This window comes from Chroicocephalus ridibundus, chromosome 3, assembly GCF_963924245.1.
Source record: "Chroicocephalus ridibundus chromosome 3, bChrRid1.1, whole genome shotgun sequence".
NCBI lineage: Eukaryota > Metazoa > Chordata > Aves > Charadriiformes > Laridae > Chroicocephalus > Chroicocephalus ridibundus.
In genome coordinates, this window is record NC_086286.1 from 74,080,389 (window position 1) to 74,098,778 (window position 18,390).

Here is an 18,390-nt window from a genome sequence, read left to right on the forward strand (position 1 = left end):
TAGCTGTGTCTGTAATAGACATGGCAATTTAAACTTTTTTTTTTCTTATGGGCCTATGTTCCCTATTCCTGAGGGAAACTAAATCTCCTGCTTACAGAAAACTGTTAGGTTGGCACAGTGGAGACAGAACTATCATGTCCTCTCACTGTAAAATATATATGCTTCTGTATGTGCCTATATGATATTATGGTAAATGTGGCCCCTTAAAGAAAATCTTATTGGAGACCTGTATAGAAAAGGTGGTCTTATAGAAAAGGGAAGAATTTGTTTAAGTGTACAGGAAGAAATCAAGAAAATTATCTCATCTGGGAAGTATAAAACCCACGAGTTTGTCAAAGAATTGAGACTAGCCTCAAGCTGATCTCCAAGAACTGATTTTATCAAAGAATACAGTGAAGTCTGAGGAGGTACCTGCTTTTCTTGGAAGAGTTGTGGAGCGGAGCCTGGTCTGGCACCGTTCGGACGGTGTTGGCTTTCTCTCTTGCCCCGTGCCGCTCTCCGTGGTGCTGAACCTGTGGGGCTCGTCAGTCGATGCGCGTCTGCCGCTCTCCGTGGCACTGAAGGTGGGGCCGCCTCGACGTTTCAGCGTCTCTGGCATTGATGTCAAGAACAAATAAGTTTTGCTTCCTCTTATGCAAACCAGTACATGTCCCTACCAGCAAGATCTCTTTAGAGGCCCAATTTATATAACTACAATTGCCCAATCCTTTTATGTAGTCAATGTGGTTAGCTGTAACATTGATTACAGTGAACACTGTGAAGGTAAGTGCAGTGAATTATTTGTCTGAAAATGTGTGCCATGCCATTTCGTTGTGGCTTCCCAAAAGCCTGACAAAAAGACAAAGAATCACGGAATCTTCAGGGTTGGAAGGGACCTCTAGTCCAACTCCCCTGCTAGAGCAGGATTGCCTAAAGCACATCCCCCTCAGGGCTGCATCCGGGCAGGTCTTGGAAAGCTCCAGAGAAGGGGACTCCACAACCTCCCTGGGCAGCCTGTTCCAGTGCTCTGTCACCCTCACCGTAAAGAAGTTTTTCCGTGTATTTGAACGGAACTTCCTATGTTCTATCTTGTGCCCGTTGCCCCTTGTCCTGTCACTGGGAACCATTGAAAAGAGCCTGGCTCCGTCCTCCTTAAACCCACCCTTTAGATACTTGTAAACATTAATCAGGTCCCCCCTCAACCTTCTCTTCTCCAGGCTAAAGAGTCCCAGCTCTTTCAGCCTTTCCTCATAAGGGAGACGCTCCAGTCCCATAATCATCTTGGTTGCCCTGCACTGGACTCGCTCCAGTAGTTCCCTGTCCCTCTTGAACTGGGGAGCCCAAAACTGGACACAGTATTCCAGTTGTGGCCTCACCAGTGCAGAGTAGAGGGGGAGAATGACCTCCCTCGACCTACTGGTCACAGTCTTCCCTATGCAGCCCAGGATGCCATTGGCCTTCTTGGCGACAAGGGCACACTGCTGGCTCATGGATAATTTGCTGTCTACTAGGACCCCCAGGTCCTTCTCCTCAGAGCTGCTTCCCAGCATGTCCGCCCCTAACCTATACTGGTGCTTAGCATTCTTCCTTCCCAGCTGCAGGACCCTACACTTGCTTTTGTTGAACCTCATTAGGTTCTTCTCTGCCCAGCTCTCCAGCCTGTCCGGGTCACGCTGGATGGCAGCATGGCCCTCTAGAGTGTCGGCCACCCCTCCCAGCTTGGTATCATCAGCAAACTTGCTGAGCATACACTCTGTCCCCTCATCTAGGTCATTAATGAATATTAATGAATTATTATTAATGAATATATTGAAAGAAGTGGAAATAAAAACAAGCACTAGTATTTTTCAGGGAGTTCTGTCAGTTAGCAAATTAAGAAATGTTTGAGAATATTTAAATGAGCAGCAGCACTTTATTCATATTGTCAAGGTTCTAAAGAAGGAGTTCAAGTCTGTTTTCCTAACGCTGATTTAGGGAATATACAGCACAAAACTTGATAATTTCATTCAGGCTTTATACCTGGTTAAGTTCTGTTCTGAAATAACTGCATTCTTACCTTTTAAGAATTTTAAAAATTTGAAACGCAGTTATCTTGTCATAAAATTAAGAGATGTATTCTATTTCTGAATGTTGCCTGAAGCGTAGTAGATTCAAAAGCCCTTATAGTTCTGAAAAGAAGAGGAAATTGCATCTTGAAATTATATACTACTTAAAAACACTTATTTTGATGATTACACAAAAACAGTGATAGAGGTCTGTAAGATGACCACCTTTTTTACCGTTTCTCCACTTATGTGTTGCTACTTTTTGTTTTGGGAAGCTTTGAACTTAATATCACTCTGCTGAGAGAAAATTAATTTATTTGTATATGGAATGATTCTTGCAGAGTGAAGATTTTTGCTATGTTGTTTGTTTGCTTGCTTTGTCAAGGGCAAACTACTCTTACCTCTTCAATGCAAATTCAGTTGCTTTGCTCTGAGAATTTTCCAGTGCATTTTTTCCACAGAGTCTATTGCAACTCACAAACAGTTGCAATACAAATATACTACCTCAAATTTCTCTAGGGATCTCTATAGCCGAAAGGCTCAAATCAAATATGCAAATATTCAAGAAATAAATCTGTAAGAAAATGCAGCTTGGAGACTAAAACACAACTTGGAGTAGCCCTTTGGACTGTCCTGGGTTCCTTGTAGCAATTTAAGGTCTAATCATATAGCAGTGTGTCAACTATATTCTAGATAGATGGTTAGAGGTTAAATAGGATTCTTTCTCACCAGGAGGCAAATTAGGGAATTTGTACATCTGTCACTAAAACTTTTTTTTTTTTTACCCCTTCCTCCTTTTTTTCCCCTTCCTTCCCTCCTGCTTCAGTATGCTTCTCAAGATTTAACTGTCTTGGGAAAATGCCCAAAGCTAACTGCGCTACAGATTTGCAGTGGATGTTTCTGACATAACCTGATTTGTAGAAGTTAATATCCCAGAACTGAAAAGGGTTTTTGATTGTGTGTTAGTGGCAATACTGCCACACCTCTCCAGCACAAGGGCATTGAGTTGCAGTTGCAAGTATATGCTAAACCAGTCTGTAACAGGAGGAAATGGTTGATTCAAGTTGTATGCAGAATGAATATATAAGCTAATTCTGTTCATTAGAGAGCTATGAAGGACTAGTCTTGCCAGTCTATCTCTTATCACAGTGGAATTTTCAATCTCTGTGAAAATAAGCATGCTTGAAGTAATTTGATTAATTTGACTTTCTAATTCAAGTCACTGATTTATTGCATGACAACTCAGGAGGTATGATGCATAGCTGGCCTTTTCTTATGCACTTGTGTTTGCCTTTATAAATGGGCGTTACCTAGAGTCTGAGAGTCCTAGTAGGATGTATCAGATGTTGAAACAGATGAATTTTGTGGCCGTTACACCTTCAGCTCAGTCTATACATGCCTTATGATTGTTTTCTAAAGAGAACTACGTTGCTTTCAAACAGAAACTATGTAGTACAGATGACATAGCTTATTTTGAGGTATTTTTTGTCAGTTCTCAGGCAGCTGGGACAGGGTGGAAGCTGAACTTACAATGCAAATTTCATTTCTCAACATGTATAGGATATGGGTTAGAGAGCTTCAGTATTAACAGCTCATTTCATATCTTGCTTTCTGAGGTACAGCATACTATTACCAGACATGAATCTTCTATGTAATATAGCTTAAAAGCCTTGTAAGGCAGCTTGTATTGCTTTTCTTGCAGATGTTCACAAAGCATTGAAAACTAAACTTTTTTTTACGTGGTCTGAGAAACTCAGATAATCAGGTTTCTTTAGTTTGTATTGGTTCTCGGTTTGGTGGGTTTGGTGGTTTTGGTTTGGGTTTTGGTGGTTTTTTTTTGGTAACGGAGCAGACAGTAATTAATTCCTGTAAGTGCAGGGGGAATTATGTTTACTTAATACTTCAGTAATCAGTCCATTACTGCTTTTGCTTCTTTTTTGAATGTTTGTGTTCAGGGCTGGGGGGATATGTTTCTTCTTTATTATGATACATGCATATCACTAATGTTCCATTTTAATGGCACTTCAATGAATTAGTTGGAAACTCTGCCCTGAGTTCTAGTGCATTTTATAGCCTGGCTCTGTGATTGAAGACTGCCCAAAATATAGGAGATATATTAGGAATTTAATGAAAAGGCTATGGCAAACCAACAAGTGCAAGCAGTTATTTAAGTTTTTGTCTGTAAAAGGAGACATTTTTGAAATGCACATAGCTCAGTTGATCTTGTTAATTTTTAATGCTTTTTATGATAAATAACCTTTTCACTTTCATGAAAGAGTTGGTGTTTTGGAAACTATTATGCGCAGTCTTCCTAACCCTTAAACTACAGGTAGAAAGCCATGGACGTTCTCTTTAAGTATAGATTAGAACGGGGAGAGAGTCTACTAAAAGCAGAACAAAAAGCTCGGTATCAAATCTGTTCTCTTTATATTAGAACCTTTTCTGACTATGTTATGGGAGAAGCGCATTAATTGCTGAAGATACTTGTGCTTACTGTTTTTTAAGAGTGCTATTATTAAAAAAGAAACAGAAACCCCAAATAACATAAATGCTATTTGTTAGCTAAATTTAAAACTGAACTTTGAAAAAAGTATTTGAAAACTTCAGCAAATTTGTTGTCCACTGCTAAATGTTTTAGTCTGCAGTTTGTTCTGTACTGTCGCTTAACAAGCTAAGACATTGTTTATAATTCTATGGAATTAAAACTGGAGTATCGGAAGCTGTGTTGTACATCAAATAGCCTTAAATTGTGCCTCAATAACTTCTCAGTATTCTATCTGTGTTTTTTGTATATGGGTTACTCATATCATTCTTAAATTTTCTCTTAGATAATGGTGTATTTTGCAATACACCACCAACTTAGCTCAATTTTTAAATTTCCTTTTTCATCTAAAAATGGAGATTTCTACGGCAGTAGTCAGAACTAGGCATGTTTGCTTGAGAGACTGAATATATATACACTGACATGTGCATAATACAGACCTGTACCTACATCAAGGCCTCTGGCCTTGAGCTAACTATTTAATGTGAAGTTGCACACAAATGCTCATAATTATTTTTTTTTCTTGCAAGTCTACTTATATGTGATTTACATGTGTTCCTCAACTTAAGAATTCCACTATTTTTCTCAACTGTTGAATTTTCAAAGTATTTTTTTACATATCCTGAAGAAAGAAGGCGGCTTGGTTTTCCTTTAATCTTCTTTCACTATCATACTAGATATTTTTTTTCTTAGGACAGCTCTTCATGCCCAAAACTTGAGATCTTGACGAACATCCTTATTTGGTTCACCCATCAGGTATGGGGAATTTTTGTGGGAGGTGAAAAATTCTGAACAGATATACCTGTGTTCTTTTATATGATTAATTGCTGGAACAGTAGGAGTTAGTCTCCCATTTAATGTGCAATAAAGTATTGTAAAAGAGGCAAATCTAGCAAATAGTTACAATTTAAATACTCTTAAAATAAAAACATACTGTATTCCAGTTACCAAACAGAAGCAATAGTAGAAGTCTTTATTACAATTGCATAGGATGGCTTTTTAAGAACATTCACTAGAGTAGCTCTCCAGAAGATTAGATCCAACTGGATGACCATAATAAGAAAATATAGATGTTGGACTGGTAACTAAGTGTTCGGGTTGAGGAGTCCCTTACTGTATTTAATGGGAGGAATGGAAAAGAGATGTTTTAGGATAAAGCAATATAATTGTATGCTTTTACCAGTGCATCAATTTTCCTGTAGGTCTCTAATGGAGATACTACAATTTTCCTACTTAAGTACACACAATCTTTCTTTTTTTTTTTTGACTGTTTCAGAAAACCTGTGGTAGAAGGAACTCGAACTGCACAAACTTTAAGTATCTTGATAGATGGACTAGAGACTAGGGAAAAAAGTGTATTCAGTCTCTTGTCTCTTTTTGTGGGGACTCTTTTTTTTTTTTTTTTTTTTTGGAAATTTAAAATTAGGTACACCTTCACTGCTGTTTGTCATGTGCCTGTGTGTTTTCTCCAGGTGTATCCTAGACAAGAAGACATTAAGGTAATTGAAAACTGACTGAACTGGTGGCCTTAAAGGGTGGTGGTCAGCAGCATGAAACCCAGTTGGAGGCCAGTCACTAATGGTGTACCCTAGAGGCTGATACTGAGGACAGTACTGTTTAAGGCCTTTGTTAGTGACCTGAGTGATGAGACAGCATGTGCATCCAGGAAGTTTGTGGACAATACAAAACTGGGACAAGTGGTTGATAAAACAGATGGGTTTGCTGCTATTCAGAGCTGGACAGGCTGGAGAAATGCACTGACAGGAACCTCTTGCAAAGTCCTGCATCTGGGATCAACTGGCTGGAAAGCAGCTTTGCAGAAAAGGACCTGGGGTCCTGATAGACAAGTTGAACATGAGCCAGCAATGTTCCTTTGTGGCAAAGAAGACCAATGGGGCATACTGGACTGCATTAGAAAGAGTTGCCAGCAGATCAAAACAGATGATCCTGCCCCTCTCACATGGCACAGGTGAAACTCACCCAGAGTGCTTGGTCCAGTGCTGGGTTCCCCAGCACAAGAGAGATATGGACATACTGGAGCAAGTCCAGCAAAAGGCCACTAAGATGATGAAAGGACTGGACCATCTGTCGTACTAAGAGAGGCAGAGAGCTGTAACTGTTTAGCCTGCGGAAGAGAAGGCTCAGGGGGATCTTATGAATATGTGTGTATACCAGATGGTAAGGAGTAAAGAAGACTGAGCGGGCATGTTCTTAGTGATGCCTCATGAAAAGACAAGGCAATAGGCACATACTAAACCCAAGAAATTTCATTTAAACGTAAGAAAATACTTCTTTTGTTGTGAGGATGGTCAAATACCAGAACAGGTTGCCCAGAGAGGTTGGGGAGTTTCCTTCCTTGGAGATATTGACAACCCACTTGAGCATGGCCCAGCATAGTCTGTTGTGGCTGACCCTGCTTTAAGCAGGGAAGTTGGCTTAGATGACCTCCAGAGGGGCCTTCCAACCTCAGCCCTTCTGTGAACCTGTATAGGTGTTGTTCCTATAATAGCTAATATGTCACACCTTCAAGTTGTTGGTGTGAAATGACAAAACTAACAACCAATATTGTGTAAACACTGAGAGGTAGGTAGGAATTATAAATGTTTTTCATTATATGATAAATACCTGTAGGTTACTGGAAAGTATCCCAGAGGGCCAGTGCAAACTTGTCCTAGATTCATCTCAGGCTGAGCTTTGGGAACACACTTGAACTGCCAAGTGGTGTGATTTGAGCAAGTGATTGTGCTACTTTCTTTGCTTCCTTTATAGTTTTGCTCCTATAACCTCAAAAACCCAACCCAAACAAAAAACAAACAAATTCTTAGTTTGAACTTGGTAAGAGCATGGACTACTACCCACTGTTACTCTTTCATGTGGGCATGAATGACACCACAAGCCAGAACCTGGGCAGAATTAAGGAAGACTATAAAGCCCTGGGATGCAAGTGAAAAAAATTGGTGCCCAAGTCATCTTTGTCTCCATTTTATCAGTTAGAGGAAAGGGAGCAGCCAGAAATGGATGGATAATGCATATCAACTCCTGGCTATGTGACTGGTGCCATTGGAGGGTGGGGTCCAAGGTGGCAATGCTTGAGCCGACCTATCCAACCGGGGAATAAGCAAGGCCAGCCAGGGCAGTGACAAATGTTTCTTAGCTGACTCTCAAGATGAGATCCAGAAGGCCAGCTACCTCAAGGGTGTGTATGGCTGTGGTGGATCCTCTTGCTCCCCTCCAGTGAAACCTATGTGCTCAACTACCTCTCTGAAATGCCTGTACACCAACACACCCAGTGTGGGGAATAACAGGAAGAACTAGAGATCCGTGTGCAGTTGCAGCTCCATGATCTCATTGCAAATGCAGAGACATGGTGGGATAGCTCACATGACTGGAATGCTGTTATGGATGGCTATGTACTTTTTAGGAAAGACAGGCCAGTGGGGCATGGTGGTAGAGTTACTCTTTACATGGGAGAGCGGCTGGAGTGTATTGAGCTCTGTCTAGGCATGGATGAAGAACGTGTTGAGAGCTTATGGGTAAGAATTAAGGAGCAGGCTAATATGGCAGACGCTGTGTGAGTGTTTACTACAGACCACTGGATCAGGAAGAGGAAGTCCATGAGGCCTTCTAGACAGATGGAAATAGCCTCACGATTTCAGGCGCTGGTTCTCATGGGAGACTTCAACTACCCTGACATTTGCTGGAAAGGCAACACAGCCAGGCACGCATAGTCCAGGAGGTTTCTGCAGAGCAGTGATGATAATTTTTTGACACAGGTGGTAGAGGAACCAATGAAGAGAGGTAAGCTGCTGGACCTCTTGTGAATGTTGGAGGTAGCCTTGTCTGTAGTGACCATGAGATGGTGGACTTCAGGATCCTGTGTGGAAGAAGCAGGGCAAAAAGTAGAATTGCAACCCTGAACTTTAGGAAAGCCTACTTTGGCCTCTTCAAAGACCTACTTGAAGGAATCCCATGGGCTAAGGCTCTGGAAGGAAGTGGGGTGCAAGAGCTGGTTAATATTTAAGCACCGCTTCCTCCAAGCTCAAGATCGGTGCATCCCTAGGAGCAAGAAATCAGGAAAAGGAAACAGGAAACCTGCATGCATGAGCAAGGAGCTTCTGGAAAAACTCATATGGAAGAAGGAAGTTTACAGAATGTGGGAAAAGGGACTGGTCACTTGGGAGGAATACAGGAACGTTGTCAGAGTATGCAGGCATGCAATGAGGAAGGCTAGGGTCCACTTGGAATTAAACCTGGCAAGGGATGTCAAGGACAATAAGATGGGCTACTTCAAGTACATCTGTAGTAAAAGGAAGACTAGGGGAAAATGTGGGGTCACTGCTGAATGAGGTAGGTGCCCTGGTGACAGAAGATGCAGAGAAGGCAGAGTTACTGAATGCTTCTTTGCTTCAGTATTTACTGCTAACGCCAGCCCTCAGGAATCCCAGACCCTGGAGGTCAGAGAGTGAGCCTGGAGTAAGAAGGACTCTCCCTTGATTGAGGAGGAATGGGTTAGAGATCATTTAGGCAAACCGGGCACCCAGAAATCCATGAGCCGTGATGGGATGCACCCACGAGTTGCTGAGGGAGCTGACAGATGTTATCACGAAGCTGCTCTCCATCATCTTTGAAAAGTCATGGAGAACAGCAGAGGACTGGAGGAAAGCTAATGTCATGCTAGTCTTCAAAAAGGGCAAGAAAGGGGACCTAGGAAACTACAGGCCAGTCAGCTTCACCTCCATCCCTGGAAGGGTGGTGGAACAGCTCATCCCGGATGTCGCTTCTAAGCATGTAGAGGAAAAGAAGGTTATCATGAGTGGTCAACATGGATTCATCAAGGAGAAATAATGCTTGACCAATCTGATAGCCTTCTATGATGGAATGACTGGCTGGGTGGATGAGGGGAGAGCAGTGGATGTTGTCTACCTTGACTTCAGCAAGGCTTTTGATATTGTCTCCCATAACATCCTCATAGGAAAGCTTAGGAATTGTGGGTTAGATGAGTGGACAGTGAGATGAATTGCGAACTGGCTGCATGGCAGAGCTCAGAGGGTTGTGATCAGCGACGCAGAGTCTAGTTGGCGGCCTGTAACTAGCGGTGTTCCCCAGGGTTCAGTACTGGGCCCAGTCTTGTTCAACATATTCATCAATGACCTGGATGAGGGGATGGAGTGTACCATCAGCAAGCTTGCTGATGATACAAAACTGGGAAGAGTGGCTGACATACCAGAAGGCTGTGCCACCATACAGCAAGACCCAGACAGGATAGAGTGTTGGGCAGAGAGGAACCTAGCAAAGTTCAACAAAGGCAAATTTAGGGTCCTGCATCTAGAGAGAAATAACCCCATGCAGCAGTACTGGTGCACTGGCCCAAGCATTTAAGAAGGCTTGCAGTGAACCAGATGGCTGAAGAACAAGTGCCTGCCTTCCACCTTTTCTGTGATGTCTAAGCAATCCTGGCCTTAAGTTCTAGGCCTGTTTCTGTTGTGTTGCCAGCAACACAAAGGACTGGATTGACAAAGCATCTGCATTTGCAGTATTTTCCATAAGGGAACGAAAGGTCTTTCTAGTTAAAGAGATTTTTTTTTTTTTAATTAAAAAAAAAAAGAGAGATGGGTGTACATAGGTTTTGGGGCTGGGAATTTTTTGGTATACCTTCTATAGGTTTTTAAAGTGGGGTTTCATATTTAGCAATAACTTAGATTTTCCCCATTAAATGCTCTGAGCAGAGTTGCCCCTTAAATTTAAGGAAGAAAAAAAAAAGGTCCTATTAAAAAATGCAACTTCAAAGACTATTATACGAAAAAATCTTGATTGCTTATCTTGTGTTCAATGTCTGGCTAACAATGCATGAGAAAGACTAAAATGTTATGTTATAATTAGCTGTCTGCTCTGTATGTAGTAATGCATTTGTAAGAATGTACTCTATGATGGTGGACAGCTTTTCTGAAAGACTTTTAAATAACTTTGAGGTACTTTCGTGTATTGCTACATATTTATAATGTACTAAGGAGCAGAAATTTGTCTAGTAAAACCAAACTTTTTCTGGGTTTTAAATTGGTTATTTTATTTATTTTGTCTTAAATTGACCTCTCGTTGATCATAACACATAAATTTTAAACGCTTAAATATAACATACTTCTCACTATTTGTCATTATTTGGTGAACAGGAAGAAAAGTGGGGAAAATGAATGCAATACCCATTACAACAAAAAGTATGACCATTCTGGACTGCAGTAGATACATTTCTACATAAAATTAGTTCATAATAATGCCTGGAAGTTTTTAGATGTTTCTTGTCGATATTGTAGACAAAACTTTTCTGTTTGAATCCCACTGTATCTGTGGGGTGTGACTTGTCTCTAGAACACCCCTGTTACTGTTTCTCAGTATATCTTGCTTTTCCTGTGTTTTCGGTTCTTATCTACCCACAGATAGCAAGGCTAGGTCAGGCTCATTGGTCTGTGTGTTCCAAATCATTAACAGTTTATGCACATGCAATTCCATGTTGGCACTGCGGGAGTGTAATTCATTAAATAGGTGTGCATCACTGACACAGGCTTGGGATGGCTCTGGAGGCTCTGGTGTTTCAGACTGGTGGGTACAGACAGCACCAGTGATCGCTGGCAGCAGCACCCCAGCAGCACTGGGAACAAGACGCTTCACCTGAACTGGTCTGAATATAGTGCTCTGACCCAGGGACCCACATGGTAAGTCTAAAATGAAGGTTTACCAGAGTCCTAAGTTTGATGTTTGTGTAAGATGTGTAGTCATGTGTTTTTTCTTGTAGGTATCAGTTCCATGTTTCCATGTAAAATTAGAGAGAATGAACAACACACGTCTTTGGAGATATTTTGCAGCACAGAAAATATATTTGTCACCAAATACTAGTATTAAGGTGAATTACACAGTTTTTAATTAGAAAAGCATTCCGTTGTGACTAAATTGCTGGCAGGAGTGGACGACCAAAGTGCAGCTGACCATGTAAGAGCTGGTCAACTCTCCAAACCATAACATCTGGTTTGGAGTCAAAAGTATTTCTCAGCCAAATAGTAAAACTTTCGTCTTTCAGCCACAAACAGTGTTGAACATAGTGTTGAATTGTTGTTTGTATTGCATGTAGTTCAAGACAGCAAATCTAATGCAGCAAGAGACTTTAACCTTACCAATAAAATATAAGTAAAACCTCCAATACTCAATTATTGGCATTAAAAAAAGGTTGTTACTGTTATTGTGACTAACTTACTCTGTTGTAGTTCTTCAAACCAAGGCACATAGTATTTCAGTAGATTCTTATTAATAATTATGTTACTGTTTTGTATAAAAAGTATTAAGTCCTTTTTCTGGCAATCTCAGTATTCTTGGAGAGAGTATGGTTCTGTCTGTACCTCTGGAATGATATGCTAACTGAAAATACAGTAAAGCACAATTTAGGGTTTTTTTCTGTCACCTGATAAGAACTGCAATGTGTATGATGCATTTACAGTAGAGCCAGAAAAAAAAATTAATTACTCAAATTAGCGGTTTATGTTTTTAGTAATATGCAGTTGTACTGAAAAAAGCTACTAGTATTTTTATAAGCATTTGCAAGCATGCTTAGGAAATGGCTCATCCTCTGATATAAAAATAGAGAGTGCAAAACTCTTTTTATCTGCCCACCTCCAATTTTTGCAACCTTACTGCCCTTCAATTTTCAGAAAATTACTTGAGCAAGAACTATTTATTTTGTCTAGAACTTTGAATGTGTTAATTTGTTATAATGTATTTCAGTTTCTGCTTTCATTTCATTGTAATGCTGTTAGGTTGCTTTTGTACAGACTTTTTTTTTCTGTGTTCCTGTGCTAATACAGTGCATCAAGTTTTCAAAGACAAAATCTGATATAGCTATTCCATTACTCTAAAAATACTGAGTTTTATAATAGAGGTATTTCATAGAGCTGGAATTCAGGCTGCTGAAGAACATATGCTATGATACAACACTCAGCTGCATGCATTTTACTTTATTTTAACATTTTCCATAAGACAGCCGTGTCTTTCATTTAGGGAAAGAATGGTGCTTATTGAATTTGTAGATGTTTGGTGCTTTTTGTATGGAGTAAGTGGATGATGAGAATGTAAAGATACCTTCTGAATCCAGTATTGCGTACAGGCTTATTTTTCACTTGTAATTTTCAGTGAGGGTCCCATTGTAAAATCATAATACCCTTGAAAATACTATATGTTTTATACTTTCTGTAGATTATAGTGCTGCATAACCTCTGACTGGAACACAGCCTGAAGTGAAGAACAACATTATGGCACTTCTATGCACAAAGACAGCAGTCAAGGGCTGTTTCGAGCATGGGATTTGACCTAGTGTTCTGCAAATACTTATTATAATAACCTGATCATAAGTGTGATTTATTTTTTTCATAATACCTTTTCAACTACATTGTCTAGCTTCTTTAACCAAAGCTAAGGCATCTTCATACAAAATACTGCATATACATTTTAAAAACAATTAATTAAAAACCTCAGTTTTCAAAGTATGAAAGTATGAACAAAGGAATTGAGCACTGGAGACCATTTAAATGACAGGGAAACTAACCTTTGGGATCCAATAGCTGAGACTGTATGTTGGTGACAGGAGAGTGGTGAAAGCTTTGTGGTCAGGATTTACTGTTGGCATTGCCGAAGACAATGAGAATATAAAAGGTTGAAACCAGGGGTGAAGGGCATTGCAGTAATAGTTGTGATTCTTCTAATGGAATTGCATGTAGTTTTGTTGTCATTTTATTGCAATGTATTGGAGGAGTTTTCTGAGTCTCTGAACCATGCAGCTCTTTTGCAATAGGAAAACCTATATTTTCTAGGGATTAAGAAAGCCAGAAGTCTACCTGCTGCCTGCAAAGATATTATCAGCATTAAGAATGGTTTCCAAAATCATGGGAGAGCTATATTTTTTTCCCCCTCTTTCACTAAATAATGTGTACAGATGTTATAAAAATGGGATTGAATTGTTTTTTGTGATTTTTTTAAAAGTTATTTCCTTGCTATAATATGAAGATAAGTGAGTCTGTTTTTGTTTTTTCTTTCCATCTGATACTGTATCAGAACTTTTTTTTCTTTATTGTCTTTTCATTTTTTCCTTTTTTTTTTTTAATCTAAAGCCTGCCTTTTTTTTTTTGGCACAGGTAAGAGAATGGTGTATGTTTATTATTTCAAATAAAAATAACAACCTACTATATTGGGGAGGAACTGAAACATCCCATAGGATATATCTGGTTACTGTAAAACTTTCAGTGAAAGTTAGGCAACTTTGCTGGTTTCACAGCCTTCTTGAGCTGCTTACCTCCCTGGGCTCCCCAGGCTGCACTGCCAGCTACTTTTCTGTTCAGATGACTTACGAGCTGGAAGGTTGGCAAGCTTATGTAGTGAGGGACCTCAGACCTTAGGAGATCCACGTACACAAGATGCCTACTAGATAAGCTGTCAAAACAGAAACTGTATCTGGGCAACCATCAGGCCTACAGACCAGAACAACCAATGTTGGCATTTTAGATGTTTCTAAAATGAAATGTTTAAAAACAGTTAGCATTTGGAAAGGAAGAAATTGAGATTTGGATTTTGTTCCAATTTAATTTCATATTGTAATGAATACTGTGTGTGTTATTCTCCAATAGAAAACCTCTGTTCAAATTTCTTTTTAGGCTATGCTTTCAATTCTTTTAAATAAATGTCTTGCTTTGCAATGCATTGAGTGTTTTGGGTTTTTTGTTGGTTTTTTTTTTTCTCAGTGGTATTTGCAGCACCATTATGTGTATAAAGGCAAAAATTTCATCAGGAAACTTATAAGTTAAAAAGTATAGGAAAAACATTCTACAAGAGGTATAAGATTGTCATGACTAATACTGCGTTTATGTAGTCACATTCATTATAATATTTGGTGTCTTATTTGTATCTTGAAAACATACCAGATTGTCAAAGTGACTTTCAGAATGCCTAGGTATTTTTTCTTATGGTATAACAGGTAACCAGAATGCCTTTTCTCTAATATAATATTACTTCATGTTTGTAGGTAATATATGCTTTGAACACTAAAAATGATGAACATGAAGCTGCTATCCAAGCCCTTAAGGATGCTCATGAAGAAGAAATTCAACAAATTCTTGCAGAGACCAGAGAGAAGATCTTGCAGTATAAAAGCAAAGTTGCAGAAGAAATGGATCTCAAGAGAAAGATCCAGGTTTTAGAAGAGTCACTGGAAGATCATAAAAAGATGAAACATCAGGCCTTGACAGAATTTGAAGCCTATAAGGATAGAGTTGAAGATATGCAGCTTTGTGCAGAAGCTCAGCATGTCCAACGCGTAGTGACCATGTCAAGAGAAGTAGAAGAGATCAGAAAGAAATTTGAGGAAAGGCTACGAAGTTTCATACAGTTGCAAGTGCAGTATGAGAAGGACAAGCGTACAGCTCTGGAAGACTTGAGAGCTGCCCACAGGCTTGAGATTCAAGAACTTCTGAAGACTCAGCAGAGTCAGAATGCTACTTTAAGCAAGGGACAAGAAAAGCTAGAGGAGTTGCATAGAATGGAGCTGGAAGACTTGAACAATAAAGTTGAAGAGTTAAGACTCGAAAGAAAAAAACTGATTGAGGACTATGAAGGCAAACTCAGCAAAGCACAGTCCTTCTATGAACATGAACTTGATTCTTTGAAAAGATCTCAGCTTTTTACAGCAGAAAGTCTGCATGCTTGCAAAGAAAAAGAAGTGGAGCTAAGAAAAGAATTTCAAAACCAGGAAAGTATGTTACGAAAGAACCTGGGAAAGCTTAAAACTGAATTGCAAATGGTCCAGGATGAAGCTGCCAGTCTACGGGAAAAATGCCAAAAACTTCAGGTGGCTCTTGGTACAGCAGAAAACAATGTTCAGGTGAGACTGCTGATATACTGTCCCCGAGACTGTGAATTTTCTTTTACTATTTATGCTGTCTTTCCATGAGGCTAGTAGGTTGAGGTGACTGTAACATGTAAGCTTAATTTTCTGTCACTCTTACTTATCATCTACTTCTAAATTTTTAAATTTATATTATTTTGTCTAATTTTCCCAGCACCATTGGGTAGACCTGAGATGGGCCATGAGCTTTTCTCATTTACAATCTTAATTCCAGCCCATCTTTTGGACTGTCCTTCCTTCTTGGTTTAAAGACTACAGGGTATAGTGAAAGAAGACTGCCACCATTATCAGATGTTAAATACAGAATACCTTTTTCCAGTTTCCCAAGTGTCCTTCCAAAAGTTCCTTTCCAACTCTATTCAGTTAATGAAGCAGAATTCTTGCCTTTCAGTTGATTACACCAAGGAGGTGGATGTCTGGAAAGCTGCAGCAAAGAGGAAACCCACTGTATATTAATCATTCCTGCAATAAAGGAGTTCATCTTGGTTCCAAAGAGCAAGAGTCTAGTACAGTATTCACAGTAGATTTTTAAGCCAGGTCTTGCTCTTATCATCGTGGATGAAGTGGCCAAAGGCATAATCTCACCACTTCCGGTGTCTGTTTCATTACATGACCCATCCAGTGTTTTCTCCAATTCTGCTTCCTGCTTTAGTTTCAGAAATGATCCCTTTACTATTCCAGTGACTGGAATGATGAGAAATCTAGTTTTTCTTTTGAAATGGAACAAGATTTCCTTTTCCTTCATGAATGGCTGATAACACATCATCATCACGCTACCTAAGACATACTGTTGTGAATCAGTACATGAGACTTAAAACATACTAGAAGTTTAACTAATTGTCTAGCTCTCATTTCATGTATATCCATGTGCAGATTAATTTGTGTCAGTACTAAACACTCACAGTTGCAATGCGGGACACTGTAAACTGCTGTGAATATGTAATGTATTATTCAATGTGAAGAACTCTCAGATACCAGAAACCAGGTTTCTCAAATTGGCCCCCAAACTCTGTAGACCATCTTAACGTTTTTATTTTTCATATACTCTTTTGAATATTGTCACATTTTTTAGGCATCCTTGTATGCCATATATCCAGCATCTTGTAGTGTGTCAACAATATTTTTGGAAAAACACATAACACAAAATGAATATGACTGTAATATCACAAGAGTTCAGCTTTTGTATGAATGAAACTTGTTTGCTGAAGGGTCTTTTCAGTTCTTTTTAATCTAGTGCTCATTTAAACTTAAACGTGATTGTACATAATGATAACAGGCATTATACCTTTCTTCCTCTAGGTTCTTCAGAAACAGCTAGATGATGTGAAGGAGGAGGAGATGTCATTGTTAAGCAAACACAAAGAAGTGGAAAGTGAGCTAGCAGCTGCTAGAGAGCGCTTACAGCAGCAGGCCACTGACCTTGTTCTCAAAGCCAGTATGTATGTCAGTAATTTAATCTGGAAATGAACTTCACCTATTTATTCTAGCCTTTCCTTTTTCTGTTAACCTTGTGCAGGTTAGAGTGCCTAAAGACCGTTCAACACTGTCGGTAGATATTTCTGACAAGTTTTGGTTTTTAACTGTTTTGATATCACCTGTACTGTACTTAGGATTCTTTTTCTGTGTACGTACTTGTCCAGATGTTCTTCTTTGTATGACATGTACGCATCTTCCAGGCCTTGGAATTTCTTGCCTTAACTGTACTTGTACAGAATACTGCTGCTGTGTATCTGAGACATACTTCCTGTTCCTCCATCCTTTTTCAGTTGCCTTGTCTTTTTGCTGAGACTGCAGTACACCTGCTGTCGGAAGACTTGCAGTTTATCGGTTAATGAATCTGTTAGCGTTTTCTTTATAACTGTTTTCTTGACTTCTCTGTGCTCATTGGTATATGGAAAGGCATAGAAAATGCTTTAAGATTTGGCTGTACGCATGTGGATTTTAACTTACTGTCATTGTCTCTCTAGTAAACTTCTTAGTGGTATTGTGTGGGCCTGGGCCCAAGTACTTGAATTTGGTTAACTATACTATAGGTAGGACTGTAGGCTAAAAATAAGCCCCTAACTTATCTTTGGCCTTTTTCAACTAGGTGAATCGTGGAAATACCTGATTATTTTCCACACAAGTTAGCACAAGCCCAGGGGCACTTCCCAAAAGTCAGTTTGGATATGATCACCTTGCTTTGAAGGCTGGGATGTTGCCAGACAGTGCCAGTTGGCCTTAGGGGCAGAAAATACTTCACAGCATTAACTTGCTAATACTGTAATAGTTTATTATTTATATACTATATATAATACTATATTTACTATTACTGTAATAGCTTACTATTAGCTGGCTACATGTGGCTTAGCCCTCAAACTGCATATGTGACTGTGGTCTGTATCAAGGCTTTCTTTCTGTCCTTCAAATAATGAAGCAGTTCCTACAAGACAGACTGAGTGTGTCTGCTGCCTAGGAGAGCTTCATGCCTAGGACAAGTGGCATAGATGAGCTAGCTAAGGTAAGGGCTAGGAATAGCCTGGGCTATATGTTTGAACAATATAGAGGCCAGCTGGGACCCAAGACTACAAGGTCCTACTGGTTGTAAATAGCTAAAAGGAATGGACTCCCAAATGGGAATCTGACCCTCCAAAGAATGATGTGTGAGGCACTAACAGAAAAAAATAATCATGATCTGAGACTGTTGGAGGAAATAAACCTGCTCTCATACACTCTTTAACCATTCCTGTTTCTTTCCTTAGGCAGAAGCATGGGAGAGGTTCAGTAGCCAGACCCAGATTTGCTAGAAACAATATCCAGGCTATTTTTCCTTATTACTGATGACAATGAGTCAGCTAGACTGTGAATCCAGCACTGGTCTTCTCTGGCACTAGGTTTTTTAGCTTTACTAG

General features: G+C 39.6%; 1 protein-coding gene across 14 annotated transcripts in view; it reads left to right on the top strand.

Annotated features, from left to right (window-relative positions):
• FAM184A (family with sequence similarity 184 member A) overlaps positions 1-18,390 on the top strand; it is a 94,283-nt gene that overhangs the window by 29,210 nt on the left and 46,683 nt on the right. For 13 of the 14 annotated variants that reach the window (XR_010070366.1, XR_010070365.1, XR_010070364.1 and 10 more), the window contains exons 2-3: positions 14,621-15,475; positions 16,799-16,934. Coding sequence is in view for 11 of the 14 variants with exons in the window: in XM_063329715.1 (XP_063185785.1) it covers positions 14,621-15,475; positions 16,799-16,934 (991 nt within the window). In the remaining 3 variants the exon portion in view is untranslated. Of the gene's footprint in view, positions 1-11,442; positions 11,462-14,620; positions 15,476-16,798; positions 16,935-18,390 lie in introns of those variants that run through there. The other variant, XM_063329706.1, reaches the window with a different exon arrangement.